The 26,931-nt window shown below is 43.2% G+C and overlaps 1 protein-coding gene and 1 long non-coding RNA gene across 7 annotated transcripts in view; one reads left to right on the top strand and one right to left on the bottom strand.

Moving 5' to 3' along the window:
- The window catches only part of LOC140393829 (TBC1 domain family member 22B-like), a 475,263-nt gene that overhangs the window by 286,229 nt on the left and 162,103 nt on the right, over nt 1-26,931 (top strand). For all 6 annotated transcript variants that reach the window (XM_072480324.1, XM_072480328.1, XM_072480329.1 and 3 more), the window contains one exon: nt 16,123-16,229. In XM_072480324.1, coding sequence (XP_072336425.1) covers nt 16,123-16,229 — 107 coding nt within the window. The remainder of the gene's footprint in view (nt 1-16,122; nt 16,230-26,931) is intronic.
- LOC140393830 (uncharacterized) overlaps nt 1-26,931 on the bottom strand; it is a 152,149-nt gene that overhangs the window by 110,341 nt on the left and 14,877 nt on the right. The window contains exon 2 of the long non-coding RNA XR_011935739.1: nt 21,474-21,554. This is a non-coding gene — a long non-coding RNA (uncharacterized lncRNA). The remainder of the gene's footprint in view (nt 1-21,473; nt 21,555-26,931) is intronic.

Raw genomic sequence — 26,931 nt, forward strand, 5'->3', positions numbered from 1 at the left:
TGACTGAGGGAGAATAAGGTTTCATTTTTATCTAAAGTCTAGTCTTTTATTTAGTTAATTAACTTAAAAGTTGCTGTTTGGTTTAGAAGAAGGTGAATTTTCAATCAGCTTTAAACAAAGGTTCTACTTGTAGGTACTTCCAGCTGGAGCTTGTTAATTAGTTAATTGGATTAGGCCAGTTTTCAGAGGCTAGATTCACAGTATAAAAAGTGATCCACCTACAGTGCAGACTTTGTTTGCACTGAGTGCTGAATTTGGTGCATTTGAATGCTATAGTGAGAGTTTGGTGACTGAGGGAGTGCTGGATTTGGTGCATTTGAGTGCTACAGTGAGAGTTTGGTGACTGAGGTGGTTAGGTGAGGAGGGAGTAAGGTGCTCCTTTCATTTCATTTCCGCAAAGAGCGAGAAGGGAGCCAGGAGTTCACAGAGAGTGCAGCTGACTGGGAGCAGAGTCGGAGGGCGGAGGTCCAGTTGGTCCACAGGGCAGCTATATTCTGTAAAGTAAGAGGGGATGAAGGCTAGGGCAGTTGCATGCTCCTCCTGTAGGATGTGGATAGTGAGGGATACCACCGGTGTCCCTGCTGACTATACCTGCGGGAAGTGCAGCCAACTCCAGCTCCTCAGAGACCGTGTTAGGGAACTGGGGCTTGAGCTGGATGAACTTCGGATCATCCGGGAGGCAGAGGGAGTTATAGAGAAGAGTTACAGGGAGGTAACCACACCCAAGGTACAGGGCAAGAGTAGCTGGGTTACAGTCAGGGGAAGGAAAACAAACGGGTAGACAGTGCAGGGATCCCTCGTGGCCGTTCCCCTTCAAAACAAGTACACCGTTTTGGATGTTGTTGTGGGGGGGGGATGACCTACAGGGGGAAGGCCCTAGCGGCCAGATCTCTGGCACTGAGTCTGGCTCTGGGGCTCTGAAGGGAAGGGGGAGAATAGAAAAGCAATAGTAATAGGAGATTCAATGGCTAGGGGAATAGATAGGAGATTCTGTGGTCGCGAGCGAGAATCCCGGAAGGTACGTTGCCTCCCGGGTGCCAGGGCCAGGGATGTCTCCGATCGTGTCTTCAGGATCCTTAAGGTGGAGGGTGAGCCGCCAGAAGTCGTGGTGCACATTGTTACCAACGACGTAGGTAGGAAAAGGGGTCTGGAGGTAATAAACTAGTTTAGGGAGTTAGGCTGGAAGTTTAAAGCCAGGACAGGCAGAGTTGTCATCTCTGGTTTGTTGCCGGTGCCACGTGATAGCAAGGATAGGAATAGGGAGAGAGTGCAGTTGAACACGTGGCTGCAGGAATGGTGTAGGAGGGGGGGCTTCAGGTATTTGTATAATTGGAGCGCATTCTGGGGAAGGTGGGACCTGTACAAGCAGGACGGGTTGCATCTGAACCAGAGGGGCACCAATATCCTGGGAGGGAGGTTTTCTAGTATTCTTCAGGAGGGTTTAATCTAATTTGGCACGGAAATGGGAACCGGATTTGTAGTCCAGCAACTAAGGTAGCCGATATTTAGGACGCCAAATCGTGTAGTGAGGCAGTGGGGAAGGGTACACTGACAAAGGAGAGTACTTGCAGGCACGGAGATGGGTTGAAGTGTGTATACCTCAACGCAAGAAGCATCAGGAATAAGGTGGGTAAAGTTAAGGCATGGATCGGTACTTGGGACTACGATGTGGTGGCCATCACGGAAACTTGGATAGAAGAGGGGCAGAAATGGTTGTTGGAGGTCTCTAGTTATGCATGTTTCAATAAGATTAGCGAGGGTGGTAAAAGAGGTGTGGGGGGGTAGCATTGTTAATTAGAGATAGTATAACAGCTGCAGAAATGCAGTTCGAGGAGGATCTGCCTACTGAGGTAGTATGGGTTGAAGCCAGAAATAGGAAAGGAGCAGTCACCTTGTTGGGAGTTTTCTATAGGGCCCCCAATAGTAGCAGAGATGTGGAGGAACAGATTGGGAAACAGATTTCGGAAAGGTGCAGAAGTCACAGGGTAGTAGTCATGGGTGACTTCAACTTCCCAAACATTGAGTAGAAACTCTTTTGATCAAATAGTTTAGATGGGGTGGTGTTTGTGCAGTGTGTCCAGGAAGCTTTTCTAACACAGTCTGTAGATTGTTCGACCAGAGGGGAGGCCATATTGGATTTGGTACTTGGTAATGAACCAGGGCAAGTGATAGATTTGTTAGTGGGGGAGCATTTTGGAGATTGTGACCACAAATCCATGACTTTCACTTTAGTAATGGAGAGGGATAGGTGCTTGCAACAGGGCAAGGTTTACAATTGGGGGAAGGGTAAATACGATGTGAGACAAGAATTGAAGTGCATAAGTTGGGAACATAGGCTGTCAGGGAAGGACACAAGTGAATTGTGGAACTTGTTCAAGGAACAGGTACTACGTGTCCTTGATATGTCTCACTGTCAGGCAGGGAAGAGATGGTCGCGTGAGGGAACCATGGTTGACAAGAGAGGTTGAATGTCTTGTTAAGAGGAAGAAGGAGACTTATATAAGGCTGAGGAAACCAGGTTCAGACAGGGTGCTGGAGGGATACAGGATAGCCAGGAGGGAACTGAAGAAAGGGATTAGGAGAGCTAAGAGAGGGCATGAAAAATCTTTGGCGGGTAGGATCAAGGAAAACCCCAAGGCCTTTTACACATATGTGAGAAATATGAGAATGACTAGAGCGAGGGTAGGTCCGATCAGTAGCGGGAGATTGTGTATTGGGTCTGAAGAGATAGGAGAGGTCTTGAATGAGTACTTTTCTTCAGTATTTACAAATGAGAGGGACCATATTGTTGGAGAGGACAGTGTGAAACAGACTGGTAAGCTCGAGGAAATACCTGTTAGGAAGGAAGATGTGTTGGGCATTTTGAAAAACTTGATAGACAAGTCCCCCGGGCCTGATGGGATATATCCAAGGATTCTATGGGAAGCAAGAGATGCAATTGCAGAGCCGTTGGCAATGATCTTTTCGTCCTCACTGTCAACAGGGGTGGTACCAGGGGATTGGAGAGCGGCGAATGTCGTGCCCCTGTTCAAAAAAGGGAATAGGGATAACCCTGGGAATTACAGGCCAGTTAGTCTTACTTCGGTGGTAGGCAAAGTAATTGAAAGGGTACTGAGAGATAGGATTTCTGAGCATCTGGAAAGACACTGCTTGATTAGGGATAGTCAGCACGGAGTTGTGAGGGGTACGTCTTGCCTTACAAGTCTTATTGAATTCTTTGAGGAGGTGACCAAGCATGTGGATGATGGTAAAGCAGTGGATGTAGTGTACATGGATTTTAGTAAGGCATTTGATAAGGTTCCCCATGGTAGGCTTATGCAGAAAGTAAGGAGGCATGGGATAGTGGGAAATTTGGCCAGTTGGATAACGAACTGGCTAACCGATAGAAGTCAGAGAGTGGTGGTGGATGGCAAATATTTAGCCTGGATCCCAGTTACCAGTGGCGTACCGCAGGGATCAGTTCTGGGGCCTCTGCTGTTTGTGATTTTCATTAATGACTTGGATAAGGGAGTTGAAGGGTGGGTCAGTAAATTTGCAGATAATACGAAGATTGGTGGAGTTGCGGATAGTGAGGAGGGCTGTTGTCGGCTGCAAAGAGACATAGATAGGATGCAGAGCTGGGCTGAGAAGTGGCAGATGGAGTTTCACCCTGAAAAGTGTGAGGTTGTCCATTTTGGAAGGACAAATATGAATGCGGAATACAGGGTTAACGGTAGGGTCCTTGGCAATGTGGAGCAGCAGAGAAATCTTGCGGTCTATGTTCATAGATCTTTGAAAGTTGCCACTCAAGTGGATAGAGCTGTGAAGAAAGCCTATGGTGTGCTAGCGTTCATTAACAGAGGGATTGAATTTAAGAGCCGTGAGGTGATGATGCAGCTGTACAAAACCTTGGTAAGGCCACATTTGGAGTACTGTGTGCAGTTCTGAGTGCAGCCTCATTTTAGGAAGGATGTGGAAGCTTTGGAAAAGGTGCAAAGGAGATTTACCAGGATGTTGCCTGGAATGGAGAGTAGGTCTTACGAGGAAAGGTTGAGGGTGCTAGGCCTTTTCTCATTAGAACGGAGCAGGATGAGGGGCGACTTGATAGAGGTTTATAAGATGATCAGAGGAATAGATAGAGTAGACAGTCAGAGACATTTTCCCCGGGTGGAACAAACCATTACAAGGGGACATAAGTTTAAGGTGAATGGTGGAAGATATAGGGGGGGATGTCAGAGGTAGGTTCTTTACCCAGAGAGTAGTGGGGGCATGGAATGCACTGCCTGTGGAAGTAGTTGAGTCGGAAACATTAGGGACCTTCAAGCGGCTATTGGATAGGTACATGGATTACGGTGGAATGATATAGTGTAGGTTAATTTGTTCTTAAGGGCAGCACGGTAGCATTGTGGATAGCACAATTGCTTCACAGCTCCAGGGTCCCAGGTTCGATTCTGGCTTGGGTCACTGTCTGTGCGGAGTCTGCACATCCTCCCCGTGTGTGCGTGGGTTTTCTCCGGGTGCTCCGGTTTCCTCCCACAGTCCAAAGATGTGCAGGTTAGGTGGATTGGCCATGATAAATTGCCTTTAGTGTCCAAAATTGCCCTTCATGTTGGGTGGTGTTACTGGGTTTTTAACATAGAATTTACAGTGCAGAAGGAGGCCATTCAGCCCATGGCGTCTGCACCGGCTCTTGGAAAGAGCACCCTACCCAAGGTCAACACCTCCACCTTATCCCCATAACCCAGTAACCCCACCCAACACCAAGGGCAATTTTGGACACTAAGGGCAATTTATCATGGCCAATCCACCTAACCTGCACATCTTTGGACTGTGGGAGGAAACCGGAGCACCCGGAGGAAACCCACGCACACACGGGGAGGATATGCAGACTCCGCACAGTGACCCAAGCCGGAATCAAACCTGTGACCCTGGAGCTGTGAAGCAATTGTGCTATCCACAATGCTACCGTGCTGCCCACAGTCCATGGGGATACACTCTTGTTTCATAGTAAACGTTAGATGCGATCTTCTGGCCTCATTAAGCTCGCGCTCAGCATGGGGCTGCACGGTAGCATTGTGGATAGCTCAATTGCTTCACAGCTCCAGGGTCCCAGGTTCGATTCTGGCTTGGGTCACTGTCTGTGCGGAGTCTGCACATCCTCCCTGTGTGTGCGTGGGTTTCCTCCGGGTGCTCCGGTTTCCTCCCACAGTCCAAATATGTGCAGGTTAGGTGGATTAGCCATGCTAAATTGACCTTAGTGTCCAAAATTGCCCTTAGTGTTGGGTGGGGTTACTGGGTTATGGGGATAGGGTGGCGGTGTTGACCTTGGGTAGGGTGCTCTTTCCAAGAGCCGGTGCAGACTCGAAGGGCCGAATGGCCTCCTTCTGCACTGTAAATTCTATGATAATCTATGATTAATCTAGGACAAAGGTTCGGCACAACATCGTGGGCCGAAGGGCCTGTTCTGTGCTGTATTTTTCTATGTTCTATGGTCTAAGGTTATGAAAGGTGCTGTATAAATGCAATTTTGTTCTTTTTTATACTGCTGTGCTTTTGGAACCGTGCTGCGTACAATTTGGCTGTAGTGTTTGCATATAACACAGCAGTAACAATACTTCAAAAGTAATTTATAACGTGTGAAGGGCTTTGGGATCCTGAGGACATTAAAGATACAGTATACATGCACGTTTTATTTTACTCCACATGGAGAAGAGGAACTGTGTGAGTTCAGACCTTTCTCTTTGTTCATTTGCAATACTCGTTCTGGTACATTTGCCTTTAATACTGCTTTGTACTGTTTTTAAAAAGGAAAGGAATATAACCGTGACCCTTTGAATCCGGTGCTCTACATTAATAATGTAGACCCTTGTTCCTTTTGGATTATAATAGAAAGCGGTTTGTTTCAGTTTGATGTGTTTCTTAGCAACTGCCGGGTAAGAGGCCTTTGGGAAAAGTCTTATTTCCTCTTCTGAACAGGCAGAAAGGGAATGGGTGACTGTTCAAAATTAATTAAGAAAGGTGAAGTAAAGAGTATGCATGTTTTTCAAAGTAGAGAGTGAACCTTTTGAATGCCCTCTGCGAGGTCTTTGTTTATGTTGATTTTTAGGTGTAGTAGTAGTTTAAACTATAGTACACCGCATTTTTAGAATTCTGTCCGTCTTCAGCTTATTATTGCACGATTCTGGTTTTATTAATTTCCTGTATTGTAGAGCCGGCACATTTGACTCAATTCAAATCCATATTTGGAAATTTAAAATTCCCTTTCACTGTTTCCTTGCTTCCTTATTGTTCTTTAACCAGAAAGAGAGATTGTCAAATTGCTACAGTTGGGTATCCCATTCAATGATCCAGCATGAAATCAGCTTAGATTCCAAGTACCTCCATAATTACTTTGTGAGGGACAGGGTTTGTATTTTTCGGGGAGTGTTGTCACCACTCTCCATGAAGTATGGACGTTCCTCTTGTGCAGTTTTACACACACAGCTGTTGAAGATTGCAAGAAGAGTTGAAGAACAAAGCAGAGACAATTGAAGATTGAGATTAGAGTAGAGGATCCATGGCAGTGGGAATGGACTATTTCGGGTATGCCTGGGGATCAATAGCAGAGGCGACAGGTTCACGCTGCAAGGGTCCCCGGGTGCTAAACATGGAGGTGTTTTTCAGTTTCTATCGGTCTTGGGCAAGTGGTGGTAACATTGTCCCTATCCAAAATGAAAAAAATAAATGGTGGAAATATTCAGCAGGTCTGGGAGCATCTGTGCAGAGAGAAACAGAGTTAACATTTTCTGTCTATGACCTTTCGTTAGAACAAAGAACAAAGAAAACTACAGCACAGGAACAGGCCCTTCGGCCCTCCAAGCCTGCGCCGATCCAGATCCTTTATCTAAACATGTCGCCTATTTTCCAAGGATCTACTTCCCTCTGTTCCCCACCCGTTCATAATAAGAAGTATTCTTATTGCCTGATTAATATCAGTGTCAAGATTCCTAACCAATTTTCATGCTTGAACCTGTTCACAATTTCCTTGAAGACCCGTGGCTCTGAGATTTTAGTGCTGTAAATTCTGAACTTGGCTGGGACCCAAGCACAGGCATTGCAGGTAGACCTTTGGGGCTGGGTTCCCTGGAAGAGCCGCGGAGAGTTGGCCATCACAGTGTTTGATTTTAGTGGGGTCATGAGAAGCATTGACCCTCTTTTGGGCTCCACGCTACTGTCCCATTCCCTTGTGCAATATGCATGAAAATTGGTGCAGTGATTTGGTGCAGTGAGATGTAAGTAGAGTGTCAAGAACCTGAATTGACTCCAAAAGCAAAGTGAGACTTGGCCTTCCAAAGACACAGGTTCTTCTGCATTGCTGTTGCAGGTTAGTGTCCAATGCAGATGGAAGTTTTATGTTTAATCTGTAGCTGTGGCGTCAAAGCTACGTTTATTATGGGAATTCAACCCAAGGTCATTCAATACCACAGAGCTTCAAGAAGTGTCATGTGCATGAGTCAGCCCTTCCAAGAGGGGTGAAAGTTGTGGTAAGGGAAAAGGAAGCTGCCGGGTTTTACCTGGAAAGCTTTGCTGAGAACATTGGTGCTGCATGACTTCTGTCAAATGTACCACACATTCATAGCTCATTTTGTCTGTTCTTGGAATTTGTCAGCAGAAGATTAGAAATTTGGGGAAATGCAGAAAATTTCTTTTATAAATAGAACATTTTCTATATTTTAAACAAAACTCGACAAAAACAACATCATTCAGGAATGGTAGCTGAGTACTCAGCCGCACCCGACCTCCATCGCCTCCACTAACACATGCCAAAATACTGTTTTTAAAATGATTGTAATAAATAATTTATAAAGATTATCCAATTCCCAAACTGACGTATAGCCATTTTGGGTTGGCTATACATCTATCTGCAGTGACAGCAGCATGCAGTTGAATTCCCATTACACTGCAGTATTACATGCCATTAAACAGCTTGAATACTCTGTATGCTTGCATTTAATACGCTATTTTTTATGCTACAGGTTGTCCTTATTGCCTTTACAGCACATCTATGTAAATCATTGTACTTGTACAAAATCTAAACCCCATCTGAGAATTGAAAGCAGCATTTTTTATTTTCATTTATGGAAGAAATTGTGATTAACTGTCCTGCATCTATCTTGACTGCCTTCCAATTTTATTAAACATCCGTCAATCCCAATTTAGGTGAGGCAAAGAATGAATTCGCTGTAAGTTTGCAGCAACGATATACACCAATAATGTCCTCAATAAAATCCCTAAATGTGTGCTACTTATGTTAAATCTGATGAGTTTAACTTGGCATGGTGAAGTAGGCGTCAGGGTAGTGGAGCAATAGCATTAGTAGAAACTACAGTTTTACTTCAGTTTTGATTTCAAAACCCAATCAAAGTCTTGGAACATTTCTTTAGATGAACAAAATGGTTTGAGATACTAAAAACTGTAATCTTTTCTTTCTATTGTGTATAAAATTATTAATGGGGATGGGGAGTTGTAGTTACCGTTTTTCTTTTGTTGAAGGTGTTTCTTAGTATAAAGCGAAAGGTGGTTGTGATTGGAAACAATCTGAGAACTCTGGAGGAATTTAAGCCCTGTGCATTCTAATTATATATTTATTGGGTCAGTGGGTGGCCAAACATTAAATTGAGAAAATCAACAAGGGCAGCATGGTAGCACAGTGGTTAGCACAGTTGCTTCACAGCTCCAGGGTCCCAAGTTCAATTTCCGGCTTAGGTCACTGTGTGGAGTCCGCACGTTCTCCACGTGTCTGCGTGGGTTTGCTCCGGGTGCTCTGGTTTCCTCCCACAGTCTAAAGATGTGCAGGTTAGATGGATTGGCAATGCTAAATTGCCCTTAGTGTCCATAAAGGATAAGTGGGGTTACTGGGTAGGGTGGAGCCGTGGATTTAAGTAGGGTGCTCTTTCCAAGGGCCGGTGCAGACTTGGTGGGCCAAATTACCTCCTTTTGCACTATAAATTCTATGATTCTAGGAATTAAATTAATCAAGGGTGGCAGTAAATAAATCTGATTAGATTTTGAACAAATATATAGTGTTTTATTTAAAAGGCACATCTCAAAGCATTCTGCAAAAAAAATATACATTACCTTTAAGCCATTTCATTAGATGAATGGTTCCACAGATCTTTATTTTTTGTATTTTTGTAATTGTGTTTGTTAAGTCGCCATAGTCCCAGATGATCAGAGGCTGCTTTCCCCTTTGAGGGGGAGAGCTGACTAGTGGTGATTTAATCTGAGGGTCACCGCACCTTAGGTGAGGGATGAGGTTGAGGAGGCCCTCAATAATCATGAATAATCTCAGCCGGTGCGAGAATTGAATCCGAGCTGCTGGCCTCGCTCCCTCACTCTGCATCACGAATCAGCTGTCTAGCCAGCCTGAGCTTCATGTTTGTATGCAGGACGTCAGTCTGGTCCTATTGTGATTTCATTTAGAACATCAAAATTGTTTGGGCAGAAGCCTATTTCTCTTTCTAACAAAACTCAAAACTTAATTTGAAAGTCAAAAAAGTAACAAAAGTGAAGTAAAAGGTTTTTGACCCGGACCTTGCAGACAGCGGCCATGCAGAGGTATTTGACACTGACAGCATAACAAAAGTAACACCCAACCTTAGTTGTGAGCTGCAGCAGGAACTTGCTCACTCCGCATTTGTCCAACAAAGAAGTTGGTTCCGAGGCCTAGCAGCAAGATGCAAAGCTGGGCCCTCTTTCGATGTCACAAGCTGAAGACACGCCCCTTGAGTTTAATGTTCAACCCCATGACTGATAAGTCTTTCTTACTGATGGAAGCTGTTCAGAAAACGTTCGCTAGGCTTATTCATGGGGTGAGAGGTTTGCCTTGTGATGAAAGCTTTGCGAAGGTTGGGTCTATACTCATTGACAGAGGAATAAGACGTGATCTTACTGAAACACAAGGGGCTGGATTCTCCACCCCGCCACATTTCTGTTTCACCCCGCCGGCGGGATGCTCCATTACGCCGGCCGGTCAATGGGGTTTCCCAGTGTGGGGCAGCCCCTCGCCGTTGGGAAACCCCTGGGCTGCCGGTAAAGCGGAGCATCCCGCCGGTGGAGAATCCAGCCCAAGATTCCAAGGGGGCTTGGCAGGGTAAATTATGAGAGGATATTTACATTTTGGGGGGCAGAGTTTAAAAAAAACTCCCACTTAAGACAGATACAGATGAATTTCTTCTCTGAGGGTCGTTGGTCTTTAAATTTGTTTCCCCAGAGCAGTGATGGTTCGCTCATTGAACATATTAAAAAGCGGAGTTAGATTTTTAATCAGCAAGGGAGTAAAAGAGTTATTGGGGAAGTAGGGAGAATGCAAGGGTATGGGGGTGGGGAGGGGCGATGGGTGGGATCAGGCAGAACAGTGGAGGTACTGGGGCTGTTTAGCACAGGGCTAAATCGCTGGCTTTGAAGGCAGGCCAGCAGCACGGTTCAATTCCCGTACCAGCCTCTCCGAACAGGCGCCGGAATGTGGCGACTAGCGGCTTTTCACAGTAACTTCATTTGAAGCCTACTTGTGACAATAAGCGATTTTCATTTCATTAAGACGATAATCAGATTAGCCATGATCTTATCGAATGGCGGAGCAGACTTGAAGAGCCCCTATTACTCGTGTCTTAATATTGAAAATAATTAGGGCACTTTTAAAAACTTAACTTCAAAAATACATTTAACATAAGACCTACTCCACTTCCCGTCCAGTTCCTCGGTTCTATCGATTTGGAAACAGCACTTGATTGGGGGAAAACCTATGCACACCGGAGGGAAGCAGGGGGTGGGGGAGCAGTGCCAGAGGTGCTGGGAAAATCATTAGGAACTTTTTTATTCGCAGTTAGCAATTTACCATTCTGTTTATCTAGTGGCTGGGTACATAAGCAATAACAGTGGTAGCAGTGCCAGGGTCCCAGGTTCGAATCCCGGCTTGGGTCACTGTCTGCGGAGTCTGCACATTCTCCCTTTGTCTGCGCAGGTTTCCTCCGGGTGCTCCAGTTTCCTCCCACAAGTCCCTTACTGATGGAAGCTGTACTGATGGTGAATTGAACATTTTGAATTCTCCACCTGTGCACCCGAACCGGCATGGGAATGTGGCGACTAAGGGCTTTTCACAGTAACTTCATTGCAGTGCTGTAAGAAGTCTTACAACACCAGGATAAAGTGCAACAGGTTTGTTTCAAACACTAGCTTTCGGAGCACTGCTCCTTCCTCAGGTGAGGAATTCACGGCGGCATCTCCACTTCATTGCAGTGTTAATGTAAGCTTACTTGTGACAATAAAGATTATTATTATTATTACAATGATTCCACTTTAACACAACATCACTGGGTGTGAAACACTGTGGACAGCCCATGGTGTGGGGGCAATGTTATCCCAGTGTGGGGGCCAGCTTAGCATAGTTGGCTGGACATCTGGCTTGTGATGCAGAGTGAAGCCAACAGCACGGGTTCAAATAGGATTGGGGGAATATATTGGCTGGATTGAGAACTAGTTAATGGACAGAAGACAAGAGTCTGACTAAATGGGTCTGTTTAGCAGGCTGTGTCTAGTGGAGCACCAGAATTTGGATGTGGGGATTAAATGTATTATTTCAAAGTTTGCAGCAGATACAAAACTAGGTGTGAGTTGTAAGGAGAATGCAAAGTTGCTTCAAGAGGATTTTGAGGGGCTACACAAGTGGGCGGATATTTGGCAGATGGACATTTGTTTTTCTGATACTTATGGTCAAACCAAACTCTATACAGGCATGAGAGAGCCTGTCCATTTGCCACTGAAGGCATTCCTCAGTATGGAATGCCAGTGCAGCATTGTCAGTGTAGAGCAATTCTCTGAAGAGACTCTCCAGCTGTGAGGAGAGACCCCTATTGCCTCCATTAAATACTGTCCTTTGCTTGTGCCTGAAGATGATTGTTTTAAAGGCTAACGACACTTAATAAAACACCTTCCAGAGCAAGCAATCCACTTGATCAGCACTGAAGGGACTCCATTTCCAACCCTCTACTGATCGATAATACATTGTGGTTGCAGCCATTATTTTATACAAGGTGTATTGCAGACACTCACCAGATAAACCTCGACTGCATCACCCAGCCCTGTGACTTAGCTACTGTCAATAAGGACAAGAACAGCAAGATACTCCAGAATAACCATCTCCATGTGCTCCAAATAGTGCAGCATCCTGATTTGGATGTATAGTTTTGTTCCTTCAGTATCACTGAATCAAATTCTTGGAATCCCATCTGTAACGCCCTTGTGGGAGCACCATCTGTACGAGGACCTTGGTGGTTCAAAAATGAGGCCTTTTATCGTCTACTATGGACAACTCGCGATCAACAATAAATGAAGCCTTGCCGGCGTCACCCAAGAGAAAAGGCATTCATACTACGGGTTGCAAATTGCTTTTGGGATATTTGACTTTGAAATATATACCAGTATTTTGTTCTTTACATTGTTGTATAATGACAGCCTTGCATTACAGAAATTATGTGTATTTCATTTCTGATCAATACAGAGCCTCGGACTTTCAGTGCAGAGGAATAAATTAGAATTCTTATTCTTTGCATATGCTTTCCCTCTGCCTAAAAATTGTTGAGGAGTTTTGATGATGGTATCCATTTGTGTTTTTTTTTCCATTACAGCCTGGATTCCCTTGTTTCTCATGATCTATTATTAGTGCTGCCTTTATAAGATTGTGTTTATGCATGTATTAAATTCAAAGTGCTTACATTGTGGTAAGTTTTGTTAGCGGAGTTGATGAATGCAAGAACGTGGATGATTGAACTTCGCATACATAGTTAAAATGACATCATGACCACAAGTCCTCAAATAAATTAACTAATATTGTTTCAGCTTACTTACTAATCGGGTTTCGGATTTTCTACCGTACCAGTTCCTTTAATAATGTTGGCAGTATTCATTGTTTGAACAGACACTTAAAAGAAAAACTGCAGAAGTAAGCAAACGTTGATGCTAAACACAATTTGTTTCTTAAACAAAAGGGTAGAACCTTGGCATAAGTGAATTGTTTACCCATACATTTTCAGTAGCTTCTATTTGACCCTGATCCCAGTACCGACAATTGTTTTAAAGGATTTTAATTAAACTAAGCTGTAAAACACTCAGGGTTTTAATCTATCTATTTTAACTTTACTCAGCAGCTGACACCAATAATGGCCCAGGTCCTCTGCATCATGATCGGAAATCCTACTTCCGACCCTGATCAGACAAATTAATCTGAGTGACCTTCTGATGGATGCTCCTTCACCTGTCCTAGTGCAGGAAACATCGTAGGGAGCATCGCAGAGTATCTGCGCAGAAAACATTCCCTTTTCACTGTACTAGTTACCATTTTCTGGTAGTTCTAGGATTTAAAAATGCCAAAATGAAGACCACTAAGGAGAAAGGTTAAGTATGCAAGATCATTGGGTAGGGTAGGTAACGTAAGGCAGTGGGTAAAGATGTAGTGTGAGTAAGGTATGGGGGGGGGGGGGGGGTAGGGCAGCAGGTGCGTAGGATGGGTGGCAGGTGGGTAAGTTGGTAGGTGGGTGGGGGCTAGTCGCATCAGAAGGGAACGTCTGGTTGTTAGTGTGAGTGATTGAGGGATCAGTTATATATTACCCAGGTGTTGGACCAGCTTTTTCCTGTCTAACATTTCCTGAGTAAATATTCAGGTAAGAAAGTCGGAACAATCCAAAGTCTCTGATTCGAACTCAAGAGTTGGAGAATTTTTGGGAGGGTCCCAGGGAGCAGGGAAATTGCCCATCGGAAGTTCAAATTTCCCGGGCAATTCCCACTAAGTCCTTGCATTGGGACCGCCGAGGGATCCCACAGCGCATCTTCCAGGTACGTCTGCTCTCCGATCATCCAAATATTGGAAGATCTGGGCCGTTATGTTCATCATAATGTTCAGAAATGTTTGTCAAACTATTTTTCATCTTTCCAATGGTGGAACATTTTCTTACTTTTCCTTTTCTTTTCAGTGTAAACTCTTTAACTTGTTAGTTAACATAGGTTGGTCCACAAGGCTGCTATTCATTTTACTTTAGCGTATAGAAGCACATTCTGACCTTATTTATAAACTTGCACAAATATTGGTAACATATGTCACCTCCACAAAATATCAACACTTCTAAAAGGTTCATCAAGCTTGAGAATAAATGATTCTTCACTTTTTACTGAGAAAGTGGAACTAAGCTGTATTGGCATTCTGATTTGTTGGGCGGAATTCTCTGACCCCCCGCCGGGCCTGAGAATCGCCGGGGGTGTGGGGGGGGGGCGGGGGCGGCGTGAATGCCGCCTCGGCACCGGCTGCCGGTTTTTCTGCGGGGGCTGGAATCGCGCCGGTCGGGGGCTGTTGGCAGCGGCCCCCCGGCGATTCTCCGGCATGCGATGGGCCGAGTGGCCGCCCGTTTTTGGTGGGTTCCGCCAGCACAAGATACACCAGGTCCGTACCGGCGGGACCTGGCTCTGCGGGCGGCCTGCGGAGTCCTTGGGAGGGCGCTGGGGCATCCGGCCCCGGAGGGGGCCCCCACGATGGCCTGGACCGTGTTCGGGGCCCACCGATCCGCGGGCGGGCCTGTGCCGTGGGGGCACTCTTTCCCTCCGCGCCGGCCGGTGTAACAGTCCACCATGGCCGGCATGGAGACGAACCCCCCGCGCATGTGCTGGGATGACGCCAGCACATGCTGGTGCTCCCGCGCATGCGCCAACGCGCCAACGGAGTCTCTTCGGTGCCGGCTGGTGCGGCGCCAAACCTGCCGCCGCCGGCTTAGCCCCTGAAGGTGCGGAGGATTCCGTACCTTCCAGGCGGCCCGACGCCAGAGTGATTCACGCCACTCCTCGGCGCCGGTACGGCCCGCCCCGCCGGGTAGGGGAGAATCCCACCCATTATGTTTGTACCTGTGAGTTTTTAAAGGGTAATTCAGTAGGGACAGTCATCATCTGAATAGTCCCATGAAACTAATACAAAGGCAGATCAGTTTTAATTATGCAGTTGTTACTCATAGTTCTTTTTTTCTGGTATTTTAACATTTACAACTTGGAGACAACTGGAAGCAGATATTCATCTGGTATTATCCTGCAATAACATCACAAATGTGACCCATGTATTAATGATATAATTGTTTAATTATGTGTTATCATCATATTGTGCAATCATTTGGAAGTGTGAACTCTTCATTGACCAGCTTCCCTAAATAAAAATGCAGCTTTGCATCTAATTTTGGCTCAAGATTTGGTTTCCTAGTTTTATGTATGCATTCTTCCCAGACGTCTAGTAATTAAAGGACACCAGTGGTCATTACTATTTAACTCTCCACGTGCAATTGTACATTTTACACGCAAGGGTGAAGGGGTTGACTGTCGATGTGATGAGACAATTTGAGTCTTTTCATACATGTGGAAACTGACTCAACGTGTGGAAGTCTCACATCTGGGACTAAATTCTGCGGGGGGGAGGGGGGAGAGACAGAAGTGGTTCCCACTGGATGCCAATGGGAAAACACACCATTTCTTCTGGCTCCAACCTCGTTAATCATGTAACCATGTATCTGGTGCTAAATTCCATGGGCCTGATTGCACGCATCCTGCCATCATGCGTGGGTACCATGCCCAACATCACTGACCCAACGTTGAAGAAAGAAGAACGATGACCAGGAATACTCTTGAGGCTGGAAGATGGACCTCCTTGATAACATGACTGCTGGAAGATCTATCTGATAGATGACCCCCCCTGCTCATTGCCGTGGTATTCGAGTTGCTGGCGGCCTCCATCCCAAACCCCTGAGGCAACCCCAGGCATTCTTCATGGAAGCTCATACTTCTGCATTGCCATGGCCATTGGAACACCTCCGCCAACTAATCAGCACACTCTTCCCAAGCAGTATAAATTGTTGTTCCTCTTTACTAATGGTAATTTCTTGTTAGCTGTCCTGATAGTGCAAAATGGAAAGCTTTGAAAGCATGTCTCTTTTTTTTTTAGTAAAGCTAAAATCCTGTATGACCAAACTTATTATTTGCTGTACAATATCTTGTGCTGATAGGGAGATTTGTTTATCGAAAGCAAAATATAAATTGAGCAAGCGGAAGTTAATTTTCTTTTTCTTTCTATCATTGCAGAAGAAGATGTGGAAAATTTTGATGTAACAAACCTGTCTGAGGCAGTGCAGCGGAATATTGAAGCTGATAGTTTCTGGTGCATGAGCAAACTATTAGATGGCATCCAGGTAAATTTGTTAATTAAAATGAAAAGTTGGCGAGTTTCTAACTTTGTTGGAGTCCACTTTTTTCCCCTTCAGACCTATAGTGACCATTTTTAAGGTTTGATATCAACACAACTTCAGTACTCAGAAATTAGTGAGAACCTGAGGTGATACTTTGTTTATCCTTCCAAAGTCATTGGGCTTGAGATCCTATTGCCATCTTAGTTTTCAGTTTGGTCGAGCGAGATGCACAAGACCTTTTGATTTTGTTTAATTCTACCCAGAATAAGAAAGTGTATATTTTTTTCCTTCTCATATGTCACTTAACTGCATTTTCTCAAGTACCCAGGAGTGTCGAGGAAAGAATAGGACAATGAAAAGCCTAAATGAAAGTGGCAACAGATAATTATAAAATTTTCAAATACCGACAGTGTTCGATTTTACAAAGTTCGAGTAACGATGAACGGCGCTTGCAGCATTTATAAACTGACACCCCCTTCAGACTTTACAACTTCGGTTTCCACTTTACAATGCCATGCCAGCACATTCGTACCTGCGCATTGACGTTCTGTACCGCCGATGTATGTGACACGACAGGTCAAACTGTCTTTATTAGGTTAGAAACGAGTGTTTTATTCTGTTCAATTTTTTTGGCACAATGATTGCGATTTTGATGCATGTTGTATTTAATATATGCTCAGAAGTTCAAGATTAAACGGGTAACTAATGGTGAACAATGGCTTCATTATATCTCCCACACTAGCCGAGGAACTTGTGCTGAGGCATGCGGGCATCAACAGTCAATTCAGTGACTTGGTAGGGCAACAGTTGAGAGCATTTATCATTCATGGGGGCCCCATGAATGATTTCTGACCTTGGTTCATCCCATTTATACCATTGTTCCTATCGGGAAATCTGTTCCGACTTACGACATTTTGTCTTAGAATTGTTCCTGAAAACCATCTTTTGTCGTACGTCCAAGCACTGCCTGAATCCTAAAGAATTTATTTGTATTGGTGTTAACAAAATAGCTGCTGCCTGGAATTGAGGTTTGATGTTCAGAAAAATTGATGCAATATTAATGATGAGGAAGGGGAGAAATATTTAAATCACAAAAGGAGGATAGTTTTTAATGCGGTATCGCATGGGAGATTGGTCTATACCGCAGAAAGGAAACAGAATAGGGAATGATTGAAGTGGGCTGGCAACTAAGTTACATCTCATGAAGCAAAAAATGGTCATGTATGGGCTTGCTTGGTAGAGCAAGGAAGTGATTGTTTGGGTGGACAATGGTCAATGGTGGGTTCATTGCTCATCTTGTGTATATATAATGGGAAGTAGAGGCCAAGCAGTCAAAAATTGATGACGGCATGTTGTTGAAATCGTCTGCGTGTTATCTATGCATGTCACCTGCTAGCTGTTTTGGTCACCGTATTTACAGAGGAACATCAAGACAAGGGTTTAGCTGCTTCATACCTAGCATTAGGCACCTAAGCAGCATAGAGAGACTACAGAAGTTCAGTTTGCTAACAGAGAAAATAAATTTAGAGGAGCGTTTATTGAGCTATACAATGTCTTTATAGGTGTTAACCAGCTGAGCCATGAGAAAATGTTCATCAGGGCCCAGAGAATAGCTGTGAGGCTGCTTAGGATGAAGTTCAGAAGAGAAATTGAACAGACAGATCAGATATCTCTAATTCATTCAGATGGTGACGAATGTTTAGTTTGGACTTTAGAGAGGCAATTGATTCTGAATATATCAGTGATGGCAAGGAGTAAGACAAGTCAGAAAATCAATTGAGGGATTAGGTCATGAACTGTATTCTGTTTTTGAATTCAGACATGAACCATATATAGAGAAATGGTCCTTTGATATCAATGTTTCGATAATCATTCTTTTTACAAACACGTGACCTAAATGATCTTTTGTCAGTCTTAGCCTGTCTCTCTTGATTCTGTTATCTTAGTTTGCAATGAGCTGGTGATTGGACCTATGCCATTTAAAATCTTGAATCCATCAATCACCTTTCAAAATGTTTTTGAATCCTAGCTTTTACAATCTTCCCCGTTACCTCAATCCATTGGCATCAGAGATCTATTTTTCTGTTTGCTTGTTTATTGAGTTACTATTCAATAAAATTGATGTGCAACTAAAGCCTAAAGTAATTTTTGTTGTTTTGTGTTCTGCCACTTCTCACAAATCTGACTAGGATCCTGTGGAGCAAAGAATCAGTCGCTTAAAACGATTTGAAGAAAGTTTTTCTGTTTATTATCGAGAGACATACTATTCTGTCCAGCTGGAGGAATAAGGACTTGTGCACAAGTGTAGTTCAAAACATAGAAACAAAAAATATATCTCGAATTGTAGAGACTGGAGTAAGCCATTTAGCTTCTCCAGGTTGGTTCCATCATCATTCAGCTAGGTCATAGCAGCTCTGTACTGTAACTCCATCTCCATGCCTTTGTTCTGGAACCCTTAAACACCTTGCCTAATAACATCTATCCATCCCAATTTTGATATTTTCAATTGATTTAACCTCCGCACTCTTTGAGTGGGGAGAGAGTTCCAGATGTCCACTATCATTTGTGTGAAGAATTGCTTCATGATATCACCCGCTACTCTGGTTTGGTTTTGAAGGTTAGACCACTTTGTCCGCAACTTCCCCTCCAGTGATCTACGTTTTATCGTCTCAGACACTTCAGTTAGATTGGCTCCCCTTCTATACTCCAAGAATTACAAGGCTAGTCTAAAAATCTGTTTTCATAATTTAACCGGTATTCTGATGAATCAAAGGTAAATATGTTCTTCCAGTGACACGGTGATCGGAACTTATCACCGTATTTTAAATGGGATCTAACCATAACTTTAAAATAATTTCCACACCATTATTTTTGTACTCATTTTTTAGCGTCTTGCAATTCAGAAAGTACTCTCTGATCCACTTTTCTTGAATCCAAAAGGGATAACCTCACATTTCCCCACATTGAACTCCATCTACTGCTGTTTTGCTCATTCACGTCAATCTACGCTTCCTTTCAACTTTTATTCCCATCTATATTGTGCATTGTTGCATCTAATTTGGTGTCATTAACAAACTGAAAACCTATTTCTCTCTCCTTTCATCAAAATCATTTGTAAATATTGTGAAAGGCTAAGGTCCCAGTACAGATCCCTGGGCAATATCACCAGTCACATCTTGTCAACTGGAGTGGGTATCCAGTATCCATATCAGTGCTTCCTATTTCCTAACATACTCCCTATGCATCTAAACAGGTTGCCTCCAATTTTTGTGTTCTATTTTTGTTAATAGCCTAATGTGTGGAAGGTTATCAAATGTCTTCTAGACGTTTATTTCGATAACATCCATAAACGTACCTTATTTGTCACATTACATAATTCCTCAAAAAAGTCAACTAAATTCATTGTACAAAACCACGCTGTCTCTCTTTGATCAGTTCATGTTTGTCTCAGTGCTCAGTATACTGCCCCCAATGGTATATTCCAATAGTACATTCTAGCAACTTCCCCACAACAGATGCAAACTAATAAAGCTATAATTTGCTCATTTGACTCTTCTGTCCTTAAATTGTAACAATGTTAAATTTCCAATCCAGGAATATTATTCCTGAATCAAGGGAATTTTAGAATGTCATGACTGTAATATCTCTGATTTCCACAACTGTTTCATGCCCTCAGATGGAAACCATTAGGTCCTGGATATTTGTCTACTTTACTCTAATTATTTTCTCAATTGCCATTTTTCTTTTACTTGTGCTAAATCTGGTAAGTTCCTCCCCTTTAAATTAGATTTTTCTTCCATCTCTGGTACTTTCTCCTCATCCTCTACTGTGAAAACCAAAGCACCACAAGCATTTCCTCATTTTCAATACCGAAAGCAACTGCGTCAATGATTGCGGAGCCCACAATACTCTTACCCACCTATTTTCTCTTCCTATCATTGTAAACTCCTAATATGCTGTCCTTGATGCCCCTTGCAAGCCTTTTTTATCCTTTGATCACATCTTGCAGCTCTTGCAACTTACAAAGTGGGAAGATGGCCTTGTAGATTGAGCCCCAGACTCCTGACTTTTCAGCAAGCTCCCATCTCCCAGCGTGAGATGTCCTTTGGCAACTCAGCCTTCTGAACATCCCCAAACTGGCTTTTGCCTTAACATTTCCACAAGCCCTATCTTTTCAAACCGAGAACCAGTTTACATTGGCATCCAGCTTGCAAGGTGGTTAATACAATATTTACAAATGATTTTTATGAAAGAAAAGATAAATATATTTATTGTTTGTCAATGACACTTAGCAACAATACATAATGTAGATGGCAGTAAAAAGCTGAAAGGGAGTGTAAATTGATGTGATTGAGAAAAACTTGTGGTAAATGGCATTCAATGGTGAGGGGGGGGGGGTGCAATGCAAAGTTATCCTCTTTGCTGCGCTTTTCACAACAGCAGCTGTTACTGTCCCCCTCTCCGAGTCTGAGAGCCACTGCCCAGAAAACTGGATCCCTCGCTTGTCAAGGTATGAAACCTATCATTTGATTTTCCACAGATTTCATCCAGGACCCAAGACGATCCAGTCACATGGGCCTACCCGCTGGCAGAGTTTAGTACGATCACCCAATCCCCCTACTCGGAACATTCTATTTCACCTTTAAATTAAAGGAAAAATGTTAAAGCGTCACTGTCTTATGAAATCTTGCAATTTCTATCTAAATCTGATTATTTTGTTTGACAGATTATTTTGTTGGTTTGCTGAGGGCTGGTGGCATAAGAAGTATGAATAAATTCCCTTTCTCAACGAAACCCTCTTTTTAAGTGCTCCTGGTTAAAGAATTTTTCCTGAAAATTCCAATCAATTTCATGCTTGTCTTTATACTTGTCCTAACTTTAGTTGGTTCCTTTGCCTCACTTTACCAATGAATGTTGTGCATAATGTGCCTGTCATTTTACTGTTGCGTGCTGTTGCCCCGAACCCATCCCTCATGTCATTTCTTCTGACAAATATGCTTCCAAATTAAATCTTCATCAGCTTATTTAGATTTTGTTTAAAAACACAACACCAAGCTAGTAGCAGCACAGAAGCATTATGTACATGGGATCTGTAAAGGTTTGAAGTGCGAGGAGCGCATTCCTGGAGTTATGTTACCCAAGAAAGCCTAATGTTCACATTCATGAATTATGAAAAGTGCAAGCTTTTAGAATAAGTTCAGAAATGACATATTAGTTTAGTGTCCTCCATTTAAAAAATGAACTCACCTGATGAAGGAGCTGCACTCCGAAAGCTAGTGATTCCGAATAAACCTGTTGGACTTTAACCTGGTGTGGTAAGACTTCTCACTATCAAAAATGAAGGCATAAAAAATTAAAACAAATCTTTTACACTCTAATCCAACAAGACCACCGCAAACTATTCAATGCTTGTTCAAACTAATTGTACAAAATTATAGCCCTTTCTATGTAAATACATCCTCATTTAACAGTAGTTAAGCTAACCCGCTAATTAATGTCATTTGCTAAAATTTTAGACAATTCGTATAATCAGTTCTTGAATCAATTGTCACCAGCAACAGTGGCCCAGTCTACTGCTGGACAGTGCATTACTCCGTGTTGATGCCAAGTATCAGGTTATGGTGCAGGTTAAATTGGCACAGGTTTTTTATTTCAATGGAGAGTTTGATACAATTTTGACATTTACAAATATTTAAAATACATTCACAAAATCACCTCAATGTATTCATTTACAAATCAAAATTGTACGATAACATTAAATTCTCCAGAGCGAGGAAGGAAGTAACTGATGGACCTTTAGAATGTCAGAATTTATTTTCCCATGGTAAATATTTTTAATAATTAGGATGTGAAAATTTATAAGCAGCGCATGACTTTATATGCGTTGCAACTTTAGACAGCAGTCTTGGTCACTGAAACTTCTCTCTAAAGGTGTTATCGTTGCTTCAATTTCTAAATCTTTACTGTGGCATTTTGAGCAGAAAGATCTACGATTTCTGTTTTGTATTGTTCGCACATTGACAGTGGTAACATTTTGTGTATGTTTAGTATGCAACATAACTTGTCTGTCTGGTTTTCTCAACTGCATCTATATAATTTATTACGCTAATTAAGTCCCTGGGTTATTCAAGTAAAGGTTACAGAGCTAGCTGGAAAACAGCTGCTGGCATAAGGAATATCTCAAGGTCTAAGCGGACAACATTTTGATGTATTATCAGATACAATAGTCATGATTTATAAAATAAACAACTTATTAAAGAATGACTTTTTTAAACATCCTACATTCAACAGGTCCTGATGAGAAAGACTTCTGACATAAAATGGTAGCTCTCTTTCTTTCTTCACTGATGCTGCCAGACCTGCTGGAAATGTTCAGCCTTTTTTGTCTTTGTTTCAGATTTCCAGCTTCTGAAGTATTTTGCTCTTCCCTCTATTTTGTATTCGGTCATTGCTATAGATGTAATAGGGCAACAACAACGTGTATTTATGTTGTGCCTTTAGCGTAATAAAATATCCCAGGGCAATTCACAGGAGCTATAAAGCAAAGTTTTGACATCGATGAGGTGACATTAGGGCAACGGCCTGTTGTAAAGGTTAGTCCACTGTCTCCCGAAGCTGCCTGGAGGCCTGTGTAGTTGAACATTGTATTTATTGGTAATGCATAGCTATTTATATTCCAAGATACAGCCCTTTCTTGGTGCTGTCCTCATACTGGCTTCTGCTTGTCTGCTACTGTATTCCGTCCACTCTTGTGACATTCTACATCATAATAAGGGTGATACTGTTTGCAAGTCCCACAATAACCCTTAATAACCCAAACATCCTGATACTACACGGCCAAAAGCATGGTCAAAGAGAGGGGCTCTAAGGAACGTCTTAAAGGAGGAAAGAAAGGCAGAGAGGCCGAGAAGTTAAGGAAGGGAATTTTCGGAACTGAGAGCCTAGGCAACTGAAGGCACGATCACCAGTGGTGGAGCAGTTAAAAAGAGAACACTGATATCTCAATGGGTTGTGGGGTTGCGGGATATTACAGAGATATGTATTATATTTTGTGTTAAAGAAGTGTTTATTGCTCCAGATGTATACATTCTCTCTCTCTCTCTCTCTCTCTCTCTCTTCCCCCCCCCCCCCAAATCCCCCAAGTATTTGATAAGGGAGTGTTATGTATCACGGTAAAACCATTGGCTGATGTAATGACATGTGTTACAGCGTTTCACAGGCTGTTGTGGAGTTCACCATTGTACCCTGTTTGAGCAGCATCTTGTAAATAAACCCCTTGCACTATGTCATACGAACTCGGCATGTGCCACCTCTGATTCTTTCTCTTTGCGGCTACAACAAAAGAGAAACTGCCGATGAGATCTGGGCCATTTTTTAAAAAAGGGAGAGAAACAACTTTCAACGACCAATTTCTGAGCCAGAAGAAGGAATCATCGGAGATGCCGGCCCGTACACCGTCTGGAATCAGGTCGGAGAAATATTGTAGACATCCAAGGTGAAATCATCGTTGTGGCAACTAAAAGTAACCCATGTAAAATATTTGGACACCATGCAGTTGTTGTGGGGCATCGGCGAATCATCTGGTCGATTGCGACAGCCATTAGTGCAAGTAAAAGTTTTTTTTAAAATAAGTTATCGGACAACTGAATTGGAGGCTGAATTCAAACCACAAATCAAAGTTTTCAGTGTATTTATTGTTGTAGTGGATAGAGCCGTGGCGACCATGCACAGGGCACTGAAATGGGCCACGGAAACGCGAACCTATGGGCTGCCAATTCTTCAACCTACTGGCCAGGTATCTATAGCAGGGCACAGAAACAGCTAGGCTGCTTGTGTGTTGCAAGTTTGTCTGCTTTAAACAGAAAGAAATAAACGGCAGAGAAAACAGGATGAAGGCTGATTATCACAGATCAGGGAAGTTGCACGCCATAAATGGTGGGAAGAACATGCGCCATGGATGTATTTGATGAGGAGGAGGAGACATGGAATTCATAGGAGGAAAGGTTACAGTCGTTCCTTAGCCAATCAGACACCAGTAGACCGACATGCTGTGACCTTTCTCCGCTCCTTTTGGGAGAAAACATTCATGTTGCTACAGAATTTAGTACAGCCAGATAAACCTGGAGACAATATGATGAGTTAATGATTGCCTTGCAAGAACATTTCTCTCCCCATCTACTCTTAATAGTGTAGCCACCTAAAATGGCTGATTCCCGAGTAAAATGTCCAAACCCCGATGTAAAATGGTGAACAAAAGAGGCTGAGGGGAAAATCAGCCAACAGGACACAAACGGACAGCTGCAGACAGAACAGTGTATTCGGCTCTGGGGAAGTCGGCCCAGACCGATACCTGCAACCATTAACAGCACATCAACCCAGCCATCTGCATTTTAATCGGCCATCCCCGGGAACAATTGCTACAAATTAGCAATTGAAAGCCGATCCAGACCTTTCGGTGCCAGCAGTGGCTGAGACAAAGAAAGGTGGACGACCACCCCCCGATCAAGGAATCGCCCCATTATTGGAGCATATCGAACCCAATGATTGGGACCAAGTCCAATCACTTGGGACCAGGGTCAAGGTCCGCCCCGAGAGGCGGGAAGCCCCTAAGGACTATAAAAATAGGGGCCAAGTTTAGATCGACCCTTCTTCTCCTACTTGCAACCTTCGAGACCCTTCGACGAAAGAACAAGTAAGTGTTACTCCAGCGATCGCTACCAGATAGGTGTTCCAGACTATCGACTTGTACCAGCCTTTTTGAATCCCGCAGGCCAGACCCAATTCGATAGACCATTCGTTTCCCTGACGTGGCGGGCCATCACCAAAGTTAAGTATTGGCCTTTAGTGGTAGGTAATAGTCTAGAAGTAGGATTATTGTATGAGTATTTATTGCTGTATATAATAAATGATCGTTGATTTAACATTTACTAAGCGGTGTGCTGCATTCTTAATCATTACTGGAGCTTGAACCACGTGGCGGTATCAGAAAGATACCTGGCGACTCGTGAGCAAAGGTGACAGAATCCGAGCTAATAAAACTAAGGCTAATAAGAGCAACAATAGCTGAAAGATTCTGCTGACGTGCACAGGACGAAGGGGAAAACATTTCACAATGTGTTCCATCACTGCGGAAGCTAACAAAGTACTGCAAATTTGGCCATACTTGGGATGATATACTTTGCGACCAATTTGAGCTATCCAATGTAATTGTTGACTGAAGATATATTAACCTTATAATCTGCGATAGAAATTGCAATTTCTATGGAACTTGGTGTGAGAGAAGCTTCGCTGATTGGAGTTTGAGCTGAAGTCCATAAGCTGGAATCTGTGAAAAGCAGGTCCACCACAAACCGACCATGTCATCGCTGCAACCAAGTGGGACATATGGCTGAAGATAGTTGAAGCAAGGAGAATAATTGCAAAAATAGTGTTATAGCTGGTCACATTGCCATGGCATGTTGGTCACGCCAACCTTCAGCACAAAAGAAATGTACCAAGAAAAATACTGCAAAGTCGATAGGGTGAGTTTGCCAGTTAAGTAATCCAACTGAAGACTTTAAGCTCCACATTCTAGCCGTGCAAAGAGACCAAATTAAATGGGGATGTTATTAAGACGTAGGTAGATACGGGCGCTGCAGTATCATTTGTACCTCAATTGATATAACGTCAGAAATTGAAGTATCTGCCATTCCAACCATCTGATGTGGTCTTGAGGAAGTCATGCCACTTAAGGGCTTCATCAAGGTGACTGTGGAAGTTAACAAGCAGAAAGTGGAGTTGCCTCTTCCCAGTGTTCAAGGAAACTTTACAGCGTGTTTGGGAGATCTTGGTTAAAGAAGATTAAGCTAAACTGGGCCATCATGAACCCAGTTGTTGATTCTATGAACATTCTTCAACTATTTCTGAGAAAGTCTGCAACGGTATTCGAGGTGTCACTTAGATCCATGACAGGGGTGGAAGTGAAACTTAAGATATAGGCAGATAGCATGTCTAAGTGTTTGACAGCGCGTAGCATACTCTATGCTATTCGACCTAAAGTGGAAGAAGAATTCGAGAGGTTACTGAAGACAGGAGTCACTTGAGCCTGTAACCACCCCCAATAGTCCAAGAATGTGGGGATTTCAAAACAACTATCAACCCTGTATTATGTGCTCTCTTAGGTGCACCCTCAGTTGGCCAAAACTTTAGCAAAGTTGATCTCTCCCAAGCCTATCTGCAAATGAACATAGCTATTGACTCTTAACGGTTACTGAATATGGTAACACACAAGGGTCTGTTTTGGCATTGTAGGCTTCCATTCTGGATAACGTCAGCACCGGTTTTCTTCCAATGAACTTTCGATGTATGTATAAATTGCTACTTTTAAAGCATATAAATAGTTCATGCTGGCTTTTGCTAGCGCTTTGAGCATGTATGGTAGAGATCACCGGGCTTGAATTGGATCATTAGGTTGTTTATGATTTTGCTTTTTTTGTTTCCTGAGATGCGACGAGTACTTGCAATGCATTATCCATCCACATTGCTCTGAGAAAATAGTGGTTGACTGCCCCATGAACTGTAACTCAGCCACTTTACGTGGCTTTCAGAATCAATCTATGAGAACTGGAGTCGTGTGTAGGCCAAAGAGTTATGTATTCTGGAGATACATACAAATCCAGCATTACAGATCTCTTTCCGCAATGTGCTGAATATTGCAAATAGTTGT

This window comes from Scyliorhinus torazame, chromosome 17, assembly GCF_047496885.1.
Source record: "Scyliorhinus torazame isolate Kashiwa2021f chromosome 17, sScyTor2.1, whole genome shotgun sequence".
Taxonomy (NCBI): Eukaryota; Metazoa; Chordata; class Chondrichthyes; order Carcharhiniformes; family Scyliorhinidae; genus Scyliorhinus; species Scyliorhinus torazame.